The sequence below is a fragment of the Ambystoma mexicanum genome, chromosome 3q (genome assembly GCF_040938575.1).
Source record: "Ambystoma mexicanum isolate Mex_15411 chromosome 3q, UKY_AmexF1_1, whole genome shotgun sequence".
Lineage (NCBI taxonomy): Eukaryota > Metazoa > Chordata > Amphibia > Caudata > Ambystomatidae > Ambystoma > Ambystoma mexicanum.
The window spans coordinates 254,636,280-254,651,345 of NC_090926.1; the positions used below are offsets into that span (position 1 = coordinate 254,636,280).

General features: G+C 47.6%; 1 protein-coding gene across 3 annotated transcripts in view; it reads right to left on the reverse strand.

The window, feature by feature from the left end:
- RBMS2 (RNA binding motif single stranded interacting protein 2) overlaps positions 1-15,066 on the reverse strand; it is a 502,218-nt gene that overhangs the window by 177,963 nt on the left and 309,189 nt on the right. For all 3 annotated transcript variants that reach the window (XM_069653688.1, XM_069653686.1, XM_069653687.1), the window contains exon 4: positions 6,045-6,136. In XM_069653688.1, coding sequence (XP_069509789.1) covers positions 6,045-6,136 — 92 coding nt within the window. The remainder of the gene's footprint in view (positions 1-6,044; positions 6,137-15,066) is intronic.

Sequence of the window (15,066 nt, forward strand, 5' to 3'; positions counted from 1 at the left end):
TTCGTCCACCGGCAACCAGTGGAGACTGCGTAACACCAGGGAAATATGGGCCCTGCACGGAGTGGAGGTGGCCACACGGGCAGCAGAGTTTTGTAAAATGTGTTAACGCAGAATCAGATAGGCTGGCTGCGCCAGAAACAGCGCATTACAGTAATCTAAAGATGATAGCACTAAGAAGGAAAGTGGCGGTGCCCACCACCAGTAGCTCATTTTACTCCATGTTCAGTTTCAGCTAATTAGAAGACATTCACTCTCCCACGGCTTCCAAGCATTTCTGAAGCCTGACAGCCGTCTCTGGTACCGGCAAATCGAGGCAGACCAGGATCTGGGTATCGTCAGCATAGGCATAGCCTGAGCGGCCATGGGAAGCGATGAGCTCTGTCAGTGGCTGAAGATAGACGTTAAACAGAACGGGAGAGATAGCGGAGCCTTGAGGGACCCCACAAGAAAGTGCAGTACGGGCAGAACGGAAGGGCGGAAAAGAGAGGTACTGAGAACGATCATATCAAAAACAAGAGAACCAGTCAAGCACTAGCCCAGAGTGGCTGGTCCCAGCGTGGCAACTCAGCATGACAGCATGATCGGTGGTATCAAAGGCGGCTGACGGGTCAAGCAGCATCCATGGGCAGGGCGAAAAAAAGAAGATTTCTCCAAAAACGTGGTCAAAAGATGGCAGACCCGAGATTCAAGCACCTTCACTCCACTTGGTTAAGTGATGTCCAGATTGAGACGTTCAAGAAAATATGCTTCATCTTTTGTAAAAGACAAGTAACAGGTTTGTGCAGGTTACGGTTCTGTAAGTTTGTCGGCTATTTTTCCAGTCGGGACTCTGCTGGCTAGGGTCACTCACAAGTCAAAGATTAAGCAGCTCCTTCAGGAATAACATTGGATAGTTTGGACCTCTGGGATATCATTAGGGATTTATCCACCCAATCATGAGTTAGCCCAAAGGAATGAATGGGCTAGACTGAACTGTTGTCATTGTCGTGTGGGACACTGGTTCTGATGCTGCGGTCCGCACAGTCTGAGGTAATTAGCTCGATGACAAAGATCTCTGTAGTGCAAAAGCTAGGACCAGCCTTGGGAAAGATTCGGCAGCTTTCCAAAGCACATCCAATCCAGGAACCTGGATGCGGGAAACGGTACTTCTATGTATTAGTATTTTTACAAATTTTCTGTGTTTACCCAGAATATTACAACACGTTCCCCAAAAAACTCCTGGTGCCTTGAGTAGATACCAGTCTTCAGAGTGCACTTTTACACCTTTTTAGGTTTATCTTGTCTGTACTTTTACTGTAGTTATTTTCCTTTATGAATATTCACCTCTATGAAAAAAAGTCTTCACACCTAATGAAAAATATTAAGAATAATACCCATGAAAAAAGTAAATATATTCCCAAATATTTTGATTGAGGCATTGCCTTTGTCCCTGCCCGGAGCCCTCCGTAGCCACCAGATGGGCACACCGGCAATTGCCTGTGGTAACTAGGAATGGTGGCGGGTCGGCCATGAGAACCAGCAAGGTGCCCAATAAAGGGCATGGTCAGTGGTGGGTCTTTGGAAATGGCAAGGACATCTGTCCTGCCCTGAAAGCTTGAGCCAGCTAATGTGCAAACTTGGTATAGCTTGCAGCCATGACCAGTGGCTACTTCCCCAGTAACCTCTGAGCCACCCCATAAACCAAAAAGGCAAGGCCTGCTGAGCCATATACAGTGGCCACTTTGACCAGGGCATTCCCAGCCCGAGCTTCTCCACTGGGCCAACTGACCATGGCCACCAGCCATGCCGAGTCATTACCTGGATCAGGACAGGCCATTTGGTCATTCTCAATGACTTTGAAAGCCTCCCAAGACGGCCATTGGCCAAAGAATATTGCCCCCCGCCCGCCTCACCCCACAAAATGGATACCGCCAGGTCTGCAGCAATCGCCAGTGGTGACTTTGGCAGGGACACAGCTTTGGTTGAGCCCCATATTGGCCACTTGCCACCATGGCCTGGACCACTTGCCCCCTGAAGGGCCACTTGTGATGGCCAGCAGCCCTTTTAGCTATAGCATGGCTTTTTGCTGTGCCCCAGGCCCTCACAAGCCTTTCGCTTTGGCCAGTAGCCACTGTGTCCCCCAAAATGGCCATTAACCACTTAGCTTGGTGCATGGCCTTTGGCCATGTCATGTGCCGTATCTCTCCCTTTGAAGGGGAGTGTGAAGCACATGCCAGGGCTCGGACCTGGATGCAGTCCATGAACATAGTGGTGGACCATGGGCTATGAGTGGTCCGGGGAAACACCTGGTGGCCCACAGACCACTGCAACCAAACAGCAGTTTCTTAAAAACATTTTGGGGGCATCTTGAGAGGTCGGGGGGGGGGCAGTAGGAATCTCATGGACTGCATTTTGTGGCGCGGTTGGGAGGCTCTACGTGACCCTGCCTGCAGATGTTAATGTTAATGGACATTTGTACCGTGCACTATCACCACCGAAGTGGTCCCCTGGCGACTCTGAAAAAGGGGAGGAGAGCAGGTGGGTTAGTGGGAATAAGCTGGAAAAGTGCAAGAGAGCAGTGATGTGCTGTTGGCAGCCTCAGCCCTGTCGGTCCGTTGGCTGGGCTTGGGGTGTTTTATGGTCCGTAGTCGTCGTGTGCTGTTGTGCAAGTCTATGTGTGGTTCGTTTTGTTGTTGCATTGTTGTGAAGTTTGTGTGGATTGCTGCGTTTTAGGCTTGTGGTTGTCTTTGGTTATAGTTTGAGAGGTGTATGCAGAGGGATGGAATTGTTAGTTGGTTGGTTAGTTGGCATTGCTGTCCTGGCAATTGTGGGATTCCATCTAGGTGCGGTACATGCTAACAGTCACATTTCTATCTAGATGCGACGCAAGCTAGGGTTCAGAATCCTGAGTGTGGTGCATGCTAAGAATCACATTTCTAGCTAGATGGTGAATGGGCTTGTGGGGGAGATTAATACAGAGGCACTGGGAGTAACAAAGATGACAACAGAGAGGGGAAGCAGCTGCCAGGTTCGTATCCGGGCCAGTCAGGGATAGCAGAGTTGCTGGACCCCCCTAGCCTGAAAACAAAAGGACGGCACACAAAAAACAAGGTACGCCCTCATTCAGGAGTTAGCAACGGCTGGGTGTCAATATAACGCAGGCAACCCCATTGTCTAGAAGTGGAGTGAAGTCATGGCGATGCCGAGCCTTTCAATGTTCAGAGTGGACCTTCACATTAGGAGTTCGATTTCTGATCCAGCAAGCCTCAGGAAAGTACAGATGCTGTACTTACTCCCTGTCCCAGCTGCGTGTCTTGTAGCAAATCATGCGGATGGAGGCTGTATTCCAACATTGGATATAGGAGTGGCCCACTGTAGGAATTGGAAAGGATTGCAGCAGGGCAGGGATCCAAGGGATTTTCCCAGGGGGGCGGCACATTGTGAAAGCTGAACTGCAATGGCCCAATTTGACACATAAGATGAAGAGCTTGTAAGCGGCAAGTAAGGGACGACACGACTTGAAATCGTCATTGCAGTTGGTGCGATAAATCGTCTCGCGGAAGCAGCTGGGAGGTTTCCCTTACTAGAAAGGGCCTCATTAAGGTCACCTTGGTGCTGTAACCCACCCAAAAGCTGGTTGCACTGAGTGAGGGGCTGTCTACCTTTTTTTACGTGCCCGTTGCACTTTTCCCAGTATCTTTGCCAGGATTGGTTTGGTGACAGAACATTGATTAACAGGAGAGTGGTGAATCTTACTGGTTTTCAAAGGTTGGATACTATTCCTTGTTTCAGGGATATAAAAGCAACTGAAGTGAGTGAGGGATGTGTGGGGGCGGGACATGTCTGGAGCCCACCCAGGATTTAAGAGGCGGGGGCACCGCGATGATGCCTGCCGCACAGATTCCACCCCTCATGGTCTTGACCTGATGGGGACGCCGTTTATGGGAAGGCGCTACGGCACAGCACAGAGATTTAGGGTATGTTGGTTCAAGTGGACGCTGCATCCGTTCTTTTGAGTGGTTGTTGGTCTCCAGTTCTCCTCTCCAGTGGTCTGCTCATATGCTGTTAGTGTATTTTTATATTTAATTTTGCAGACGTAGCCAAAAGCGGGAGTGGGGGGTGGTTGGTGGGTTAGTAGGAGGGCTATGTTGGGATTGTCTTCAACTAACATGCAACTATCGGCATGAAGAGCCATCCTAAACTTAGCCTATGGGTTCTAGAACATCAAATAGACCTTAATGGGATTTTTGGTACCAAACCGCTATCCCAGTCCTCAGTTACAGCCGCCACAGAGAGCTGCTCTTCTCACAGTCTACATGCAGGTTAGAGAGGTCCACTGCATCAGAATTACACCGCAGGCTCACCTTCGCCACCTGCGCATGCTCCACACCCCACCACCATCAGTCTGCAGACTCACCTCCGCCACCTGCGCCTGCTCCACACCCCGCCACCATCAGTATGCAGACTCACCTCCGCCACCTGCGCCTGCTCCACACCCCGCCACCATCAGTATGCAGACTCACCTCCGCCACCTGCTCCACACCCCGCCACCATCAGTCTCTAGACTCACCTCTGCCACCTGCGCCTGCTCCACACCCCGCCACCATCAATCTGCACTCACCTCCGCCACCTGTGCCTGCTCCACACCCCCCCACCATCAGTCTGCAGACTAACCTCCGCCACCTGCGCCTGCTCCACACCCCAACATCATCAGTCTGCAGAATGACCTCTGCCACCTGCGCCTGCTCCACACCCCGCAACCATCAGTCTGCAGACTCACCTCTGCCACCTCCGCCTGCTCAACACCCCACCACCATCAGTCTGCAGACTCACCTCCGCCACCTGCGCCTGCTCCACACCCCGCAACCATCAGTCTGCAGACTCACCTCTGCCACCTCCGCCTGCTCAACACCCCACCACCATCAGTCTGCAGACTCACCTCCGCCACCTGCTCCACACCCCGCCACCATCAGTCTGCAGACTCACCTCTGCCACCTCCGCCTGCTCAACACCCCACCACCATCAGTCTGTAGACTCACCTCCGCCACCTGCTCCACACCCCGCCACCATCAGTCTCTAGACTCACCTCTGCCACCTGCGCCTGCTCCACACCCCGCCACCATCAGTCTGCAGACTCACCTCCGCCACCAGCTCCACACCCCGCTACCATCAGTCTCTAGACTCACCTCTGCCACCTGCTCCACACCGCAACATCATCAGTCTCTAGACTCACCTCCGCCACCTGCGCCTGCTCCACCCCGCCACCATCAGTCTCTAGACTCACCTCCGCCACCTGCGCCTGCTCCACACCCCTCCACCATCAGTCTGCAGACTCACCTCCGCCACCTGCTCCACACCCCGCCACCATCAGTCTCTAGACTCACCTCTGCCACCTGCGCCTGCTCCACACCGCAACATCATTAGTCTGCAGACTGACCTCCGCCACCTGCTCCACACCCCGCCACCATCAGTCTCTAGACTCACCTCTGCCACCTGCGCCTGCTCCACACCGCAACATCATCAGTCTGCAGACTGACCTCCGCCACCTGCGCCTGCTCCACACCCCGCCACCATCAGTCTGCAGATTCGCCTCCGCCACCTGCGCCTGCTCCACACCCCGCCACCACCAGTCTGCAGACTCACCTCCGCCACCTGCTCCACACCCCGCCACCATCAGTCTCTAGACTCACCTCTGCCACCTGCGCCTGCTCCACACCCCGCCACCATCAGTCTGCAGACTCATCTTCCCCCTTCTGCGCCGCTCCTTGGTCCACTACCATCACACGTCAGTCTTTCCTTCACCACCTGCACCGGCACCTGCTCTCTATCCCATCACCACTGCACTGCACTCTCCATGGCCATCTGCACCTGTTCCCAATCCCACCATCGTTGCAATGTAGAACCATCTTTCACAACTGCACATGCTCCCCGTCCCACCACCATTGCACTGTAGACTCATCTTCCCCCTTCTGCACCGCTCCTTGTCCCACTGCCATTACACTGTGGTTGTTTCTTCGCCATCTTCACCTGCTCCCCATCCCACCACCGTTGCACTGGACACTCACCTTAGCCATCTGCGCCTGCACGCCGGTTGCCTTCAGGGAGGTCACTGCCTTCTGCGCAGCTGCAGGGCTATCGAAATCTACGAATCCATAGCCTGAAAGAGATAACAGATAGCCTGAGAAGGGGTACATGCAAAAGCACCTTCAAGCGCAGTCCGGAAAAGCACTCAGCATATTCAAGCGCAGTCCAGAAAAGCACTCCAGACTGAGCTGTTCACAGGTGGTGCTTTAACCGCACCTGGATGAGTTTATCACCCTCTGACTGTCCGTACAGCTTTCAAGTAACATACAACATCTCTGCAGCAGGTACATTAACCCAATGAGCTTTCTTACAAGTTCCCATCGTCAGACACCTTGGGCAAGTCTTGGGCCCATGCACTTTATAGCTTCCCCGGAACAAGGTAATGGGGGTAGAACAGAGAAGGAGTGAAAAAGAGACAGGGGGTCTCATTATGAGTACAAAATTCAGCTAAAACGGCCAGTACTACCGGCTCTGGCATGTTTTCCAGACCCGGTTCCTCCGAGTCTGCCGGTAGGGGAAGTGAACAACCGGTGGGCCTGACCTACCGATAGTTCAGGCCCCTACCGGCAGAGAATTCACTGAAGCACCGGCGCCGGGGTCCTACGAGACTCCATGTGAATGGGAATTTACTGTTCTGCTGCCACCCTTAATATCCCAGTAATATTGGGATATCGGGCGGCGGAAATGGTAAGCCGAGATTGCAATCTCATAATCAGGCCCAGTGAGAGTTAACAGAGGCAGAATAGAAAAAAGTGCCAAATGGACAGAAAGGCGCACTAGAAACAGCACAATAGAGATTGGAGCAGGGAGGAGGCAGTGGGGGATAGCAACAGAGAAGAGGACTCAACAGAGTAGAAACAGATATAAAAAAGGGGAGGAAAGCAGACAGAAAATAAGTATACTGAAAGGGAGAAGCCTACAAAAAAAAGGATGAGCGATGGCGAAACAGGCAGAAAAAAGTTAGAAAAAACTGCAGCTAGGTGAAGTATTTGGCAGAATTGTGCTTGTGATGACAGACGCATGAGACTTGGGTCACAATGTAAAGATCAACGTAGGCTAGAGGTCCACCGCAGAACCCCGCCCTCAGCAGCAATGGCAGACTTTCTTTTTTTTCTTAAAGTAGAGCCTAAGAAATGAATCAATCTGCTCCATTGTATGTTTGATGCTCTTTGTGGCAAAATAGAAACGCGTTTTCTTGAATCTGTACTATGAATGCATGTGAAAAGGATATGAAGGCTGATCCTGCCAATTATCGCCCCATTGCACTTTTGGATGCTGATAGAAAACTGTTCTCGTCCATTGTACTTAATAACCCCAGAGGATGGGTAAAGGCAAATGCCATTTAAAATAATTTTCAGAGTCGTTTCCGAAAAGGCATAGGAACTAAGCAACACGGATTGTTTTGAAAGAATTACAATGCTTGGCTCGAAGAACGTCATCCCTCATTTTTGTGGCTATGATAGACCTGTCCCTGGCATGCCACAAAGTAAACAGACGTAAGCAATGTCAGAAGTTACATAAGTTAGGTTTTCCTGACTCTCTTGAGTATTTTAGTCGAGCTACATACTAATACTAACTTGCTGGTTGGTCTAAATTCCCAGGGTCGACTATCTTCTCTCATTTCAACTAACCAATTATGGCAAGGCTGTATCCTTAACCCCATTTTATTTTATTTATATTTGGCGGACTTGCAGGAGCACCTTTTGCCTCCCCAAAAGTGAATTGAGTATAAATGTATCATTTGCTATATGCAGACGATGTGATCTTGGTGGATACAACCAACCTCAGTTTACAAAGACTTCTCATGGCCTTCCAGCATTAGATGCATGGAAATGATTTGGTTATAAACACTCAAAAGACTAAGATCTTGCAATTTGTTGGACCTAAGGACGGGAAGTTTAATCATCAGTGGTGGCTACAGGGAGAGAAACTAGAGATTGTGAACCATTTTAAATACCTGGGTTTCATGATCTACACTAGTGCAACGCAGATGCAGTTAGAGGGAAAGGCTGGCCAACGGCGGATCCAGGCGAAATATTTGAATAAACTATGTGGAACATTTTCAATAAATGCCTTGATTACATTTTACGAGGCAAAGGTGGCTGCTGTATGGGGTGGAAATTTACCAGGAGCTTCTGGGCATCGACTTTTCAAAAATTGAGCTATGATCTGACGTTATGTCTTAGGCACTCCCAATTGTGTCCCAGTTAGCGCATTGCGGTTTGAATTGGGATCACCTCCCCATAATTTCCGTGTCCTATCGAGGAGGCTAACGTTATGTAGAAACATCAAATGACCCCCTCCAAATTCCCTCTACGAGTTGATTAGTAGTAATGACATATCTCACACCTCGTGCTGGATGAAAACACGTGAAGCTGCACTCATTCCTAGCAGTCTACCCTGGGAAAGGATACTTGAAAACTGGGACAGAGCAAAGAGTGCTTTAAGACTTCAAGATTAGTGTGAGACTTGTGAGAATGCTAAATCCTACCAAATGTATTAATTCAGCATCAGAAGCTAGGTATGAGAAATTCACATTTCACACAATCTCCGTCCCCTGGCTTGAGGAATATCGTGTTGAGATGTTGACTGAATTTAATTAAGAGCTGTAAGTCTTGAGGATTCGTTTTCAGGGGGAAAGAGTTGATCTGAGGCGTAGATCTTGTAAGGAGGATAATGAGAATTTTAAACACGTGGTTAGGAGGTGCCCTATTTTAATGAATATCCAAATAATATGTTTTGGCGACATTTTATGTAATCATGCTACTGTGGTCAGAGAAAACATATCGCTGGTAATTCATTGAAGTTGTCCTTTGCTTTAATGCATTTTTTTTAACACAGATCAATTTTAATCCATTAGGTATGTTGTACTTTATGTCTGTGTAACGTTTTTTTTGTTTTGTTATCCGTTTGAGGTTCTTATAATAGATTGTGTCTAACTTCCAAACCCTAACTTGGGTTTAAGTTTTAAGAAAGTTTTAACAATGTGGATTTTTATAGTTTATGAAAAAGTGTTATTTTGTATGTGTGAAGTTCCTTGAAAACCATGAGCACAATACATAACACACTCCAAAAATGGGGACCATCACCACCTTACCACCACTTGTAATCCTGTGGTAAACCCACAGAAGAAGTGGTGGTGACGGCAACATATTTTGGCAGAAATTCAGTGGAATTATCACCGAATTACTGCCAAACTCGGACTGAGGCCCATAATCTGGAATGTGTATAGACCTGGAAGCTTGAAGAGCGACACATGCAGCAGAAGGGGAAAAACGAGTTCAGAAATGCCTTAGCCAACATACCTGGTTCCAAAAAACTGGCAATAGTTTCTTCGCGTTGATGAAAACAAGCCTGAATTATTCTCATTTTTGGCGACAACTGCAGCAGACACTGATACAAACAGGTCATTACCACAACCAATACCAATGTGCTTTGTATAAATCCTCGCGATGTCTTGAGACTGGACTTATACTCACATGACGAAGCAGACACCCAAAACCTGCTCCACTTGATAGATGCTGGGCCGAAAGGGTATAATAAAGGCCTCATGCCAACTTTAGACAACGACATTGTAAATCCAGCCATATCATCGGCACACCCTCTGAACATTGATGAACTATGGGTTGCTTTTGATTGGGAAGAACTTTCCGGTTCTTTACTGCGCATGAGTTAGCAAGAGCTCTGGCGCCCGATCACTATATCCCGTTGACAATGTTCCACCCAATTACCGGCTGCAATACCGAGTCCTTTTTTGGGGACAGAGGCAAAAGAACTGCTTGGAACACCTGGAATACATTTGGAGACATCACCTCAGCATTCTATACAGGGGCCTGCAGGCCAACTCAAGAGTTAGTGGAAGAAGCGCTGTAGCCATTGGAGAGATTCCTAGTTATGCTGTATAGCCATATCAGCAGCGATGAGCATGATAATGAGGAAAGACCGCAACTGCAATGTAGAGCAACTGACCGTCTGCCGCCACATGGGATGCGCTCATTCAGCATATCAAAATAGTTACATACCAGGCTGGCCACGGCTGCCCCAAATGATGACTGCATTACCGCAGCTTCCCTCGCCGAGGAAATGGGGATAGAAGGAGAAGATAGCAGTCGATAGGAAATATGTTGCACAGCCCCAACAGAGGTTACACAAGCTTGTAGGAAACTCATACGCTGCGGCTTCAAAAAAGGCTGCATGAGACACTGCAAGTGTCAGAAGGGGGAGAGAATATTAAGTGTATTTGATTTTTTTAAAAAGTATTTACTTTAATAGGAACAGTAATGACAACTTTGTTTTTACATGGAATAAAACTAACGGCCACTGATTTTTGGGAAATTAACGGTTTCATTGTTCTCTTTCTGTTGACCTCAAAGTCTTTTTTTCTTTTCTCTCCAGCAAAAACGGTAAGAAGCGTGCAGTGGTTCTGACAATGTAAGGATGACCTTGCGCAGTTAGGATTGGCTGCTCCCATCTGCATGGGTTTTACATCTGGTGGAAGGAAGAGATGTGCGGGTAAATTGAACATTTACTAAACACAGTACAGGAAGTGCACCCGACCCCAGATCCCCCGGGTCTTATGTGCCAAATGTGCCCTAGAGAGGAAATATTATGCACCCACTCTGTTGTGGAGTGGCCATTGCCAGGGACCCCTCCTGTGCTGTAAAAAGGGATGTTCTTTCTCTGGGAACCTTGGTACAGGTAAAAAGGCAAGAGCTCCTTCAAGTTGGTCCCAGGAGAATTTGAAGGAGGTGTTTGTGATGGAGACACTTACACCAAGTATGTCCATCTATTGGACTGGGGAGCAGATTATCTTTGAATCTAGATGCAACTTTCACAGGAAACTGACAGATGCCCAGCGCTTGCAAGATGCACCTTCAACTGTTCTTTGGGTGACACATCCATGTTCTCTGTTGTTTTTCTTCCTTCTTTTTAGGTCTGGCTGGAGTGAACTTTGCCTGCTGCCAAAAAGAGCTAACGAAGATACATAAGAGAGGAGCACAGGTGTCAGTCAGCTGCTCGGTCATGATTAACTAGCACACCCTTCTCAAACCTCTGTTACAGCAGCAACCATTCTGTAAAGATCACTGGAGCTGTTTAAGATGGTGAGAGACTTGTGAAAAAAAGTTCTGTTTTCATGCTGCCTGGCACATTGATTTTTTAAAGCATTGTGCTGTTAGTGTAACTGTCTGAAATATACTGTTGAAATATACTTTTGAGGGCATGTTTTTGTTGCCATACTGCTTTTACAGTCCAGTGCTGTTTGCACTGTGCTGTCTGGCACAAGTAAGGCATGGCTAAACACTGCTGAAAATATTTTGTGACCACAAAAACAATGCAACATTGCCCTCCCACCACCAAGGACTAGAATAGCTGATACAGCTAAAGAGAAAGGCCTGTAACAGAAAGGAGAAGCAGGCAAACTCCCCAAGGATTTTCAAAACGGCTTGTGAGAGCACAGGATCGGCCATTTTGTTGACGCCAGGGCTATTGTATAAATTGGTCCGAGATTTGTAGCATATTGCCTGTAAGAGCTCCTTAAGTCTACGTTGCTAAGTACATTGATTTGCATCCATCTTTGTGCTGCATGTAGAAGTATTCTTATCCTATTGTGAAAGGAGCAGGCTGTTCCATGATGCATGGCCAAGCAATGACAAATATTTGGCAACAGGGCCATTGTGATGTGTGTGTGTGTATGCCACCATTTTAATCTATGCACCACAGCGTTGTACAGGAGTACACTATCAGAGGCTTTAATATGGACCCTTGATAGGTTGGGCACCAACATTGGATGTACAAGGAGGTTGTAGGTGATTTCTTAGAAAATATTTCACCTACTGGAGATTTCACTGATCAATTTCACAGAAAAACGAAATTAACTTTTTACTTTTTCTACTTTATTTTATAATGTTGGTGGAGACCCCCCACACACCCCTCACCACCCTAACATAAACCCTTACCCCACCCCCCACCTATTATGCATTACACAATTACCAGTTCCCCTACCATTTTCGGTGCAATACATTCGGTGAAATCTCATTAGGTGAAATGGCATTCGATGAAATCTACGTTAACGTTACAAGGATGCAGAACTGTGGGGTATTGGTTGGAAAATGCGAACTGGCACAGACACATCTCTACAGCAGTCCAGTACCACACATGAATCCGTAGTTTCGCAAAAGTAATGTAGCCGCAGACAAGCTACCATTTTGTAACTTTTGTCCAGAAACACTGGGCTATGAATTTGTGCTTCTTTGAATGTCACAGGTTTTTACACCATCCAAGTTAATCCACTAGTGCATGCCTCCAGTAGGCAGCCCTGCGCACGAACAATAGATGCAAGGGAGTGCAGTACCACAATATGTTCATGGGGGGTGCAGAGCAGTCTGGCATAAGTATTAGGAAGTATTACTGGAGAGCTTCCCCTACACGTAAAGGGACTGGGCTAACAGAACAGTGTAACAGTGGGGTTCCTAGCGGAAGAGTAGGTCTATTTGTATTATTACCCCAAATCACTTACCATCAAATGGAAGCTGCCCTGGGCAGTCCTCCCTACTCATGTAATAAATACATATACCAACGTCCTAGTGTGCTGAAATCATCACTACATAAAAGGTATTTATGAAAAACATCATCATTTTGTCAATCATTGCAGACATAACTCGTGTTACAAATCACACATATCGGCACCAATGCTCGAAGTCCTTTAGTTATATGGCTTCATTCAATGTTTGAATGCATCAATTTACCATATTCCCAAAGTGAGGTTGGGTAAATCTACACCTCGTTGGGAAACGCAAGTCCAGCGTTTCCCAACAATGTATGTGAGCAATGATTGGCTAGATTAGTGTGTGGCACAGGATTTGATCATTTCGTTTTTATTCACATATGCACAAATGTCACTTTCACTGTTTAAGTATATGTCATCATAACTGATTTTGTATGAAAAAAGTATGCTTTCAATACTACAAATGACAAAATGTTGATGTTTTTCATACATACTCTTTATGTATTGATGCTTTCAGCACACTAGGTCATTGGAATATGTAGTTATTACATGAGTAGGTAGGACTGCCCAGGGCAGCTTCCATTTAATGGTAATCGACTAAGGGTAATAATACAAATAGACCCACTCTTCCACAAGGAACCCCGCTGTTACACTATAAGTATTAGGAAAGCAGTGAACAATAGGCATGCCTCTTTTCAGCCTGTCATGGTGAAACATTAGTTTCAATTTTCTGCTTCCTTATTTGTCTTAGGCTTTGCACGATCTTGGTTGCAGATGCATTAGTTGAGCAGTTGTAGAAGTGATGTCCTCGAACAGATTTGGAAAGCACAAGCGCACGCACGCACGCACGCACGCACAGAGAATAGGGACACAAAACATGGGGGGACTAGGGGTAATGAAAGAGAGAATTTGCTACTGACGAATCCCACCCTAATCCAAACCAAAGTACAGTATTTATGTGTGCCTTTAAGGCTCTATGTGCATTGCTATATCTACTTCATGCATGCCAATATTAAAAATATAATTACTCTGCAAACTGCCACTTATACACATATTGCACAATCTACATTGATCATTTCAAACAGATGTTTGTTTCCAGCTGGCCTCTTCTCTTTTACGCACGACAGCACATTCATTACTCTAGAGTCTAGGCCATCGTTACCCACCGGGGATAGCACCCCCACCCTCACACACGCAGAAACGGAGCAGCATGTGGAAGATTGCCGGGAATTCCTACCTGCTTAGTTTAAATTGTAGGCCGATCAATTTGCAAACTCCAAAGGCCCCTCCCGTGCCCTTCTCACGGATAATTGGGTATCAGCTAATTGGCCAGGCAGGAGACAGACAGCCTTCACGTTTCAAAGGCTGCAGCAGCCAATTTTAACTCTTGTGGTTTACTGGAGTCTTTAGGACAGCAGATGATCAAAGAAAACTATTTCAGTCCTTTCACCCTGCATCCCCTGTTCGGGAAAGTCAGGAGGATAAGTGTTCTTCTAGCCCCCCACATCCTCCTCCCCACTCAAACGCTTCTGGTTCCAGTGCACCTACCTGAGTGTCATTTGAGAATGTCAGAAAGGAAATACATGAACTTAAGGGAGTGATCTTTGGTACAGATAAGATGTATGCTATATCCAAATCAAACTCTCAATAATGGGGTACTGAACTGAACGGTGTATTCACATAGACACTTTAGCTGGCGGGAGTCCTTGTAGTGATGGCTGGGCAGTAATGCTCTGCCGACTTTCAAAAACAAGCCAATTTGCAAAGCTAGCCTTATTGGCTTTGCCAATGCTTTTTAAATGTCCTGTCCATGGTGTTTCTGCTCTTCGAGTGAAAGGCTGGAGTCACTGGTGAAGGGGAGATGGGCCTGTGTTACAGACCTTACGGGGCAGCTGAACTGTAGGAACGTGAAGCTGCCCATTGTGCGTTCCTTCAGCTGGAAGAATCTGCAGGCAGGGTGGACTGCTGGAGAGTGGTGGTTTTGTCCTGTCAACTCAAGGGCCACCCAAGATCTTCACTGGGCCCTTGGGAGGCTGCTTGTGAACATCATCTCCTTCCTTCCCTGGCTCCAGCCTGTCCACATAGCCACCTGTTAGCTTTCCGTTCCTCCCAGCGCCTGGCTCTGACCTTCTTGGGATGGAAAGGAAGGTGAGCTGTTATTTAAATGGTAAGAGAACCTTTGCACTCTGGCTGGTCTGCATGAGCTTGGGGGTTTGTGTTGACTTCTGTTGGCACACTGCAGTTTCCCTAATGTGCACATACACTTAGATGAAACATGCTATCCGCCCAAGATACTGGGTTGTCTTCATAACCCCATGACCTGGATATTTCCCACCACTGCTGGCTTCTGAAACCTCTTCCCCCCTTATTTTCCCAAGACTTCTCTGTCTTCCTTCTTTTACTTTTGGAGTCAGTTTGCCCTCTAGCCCGGAACAATTACTGCTAAAATATGGCCTCCACATTGCTCTTGACCACATTCTAATACATTCAAATCCTGG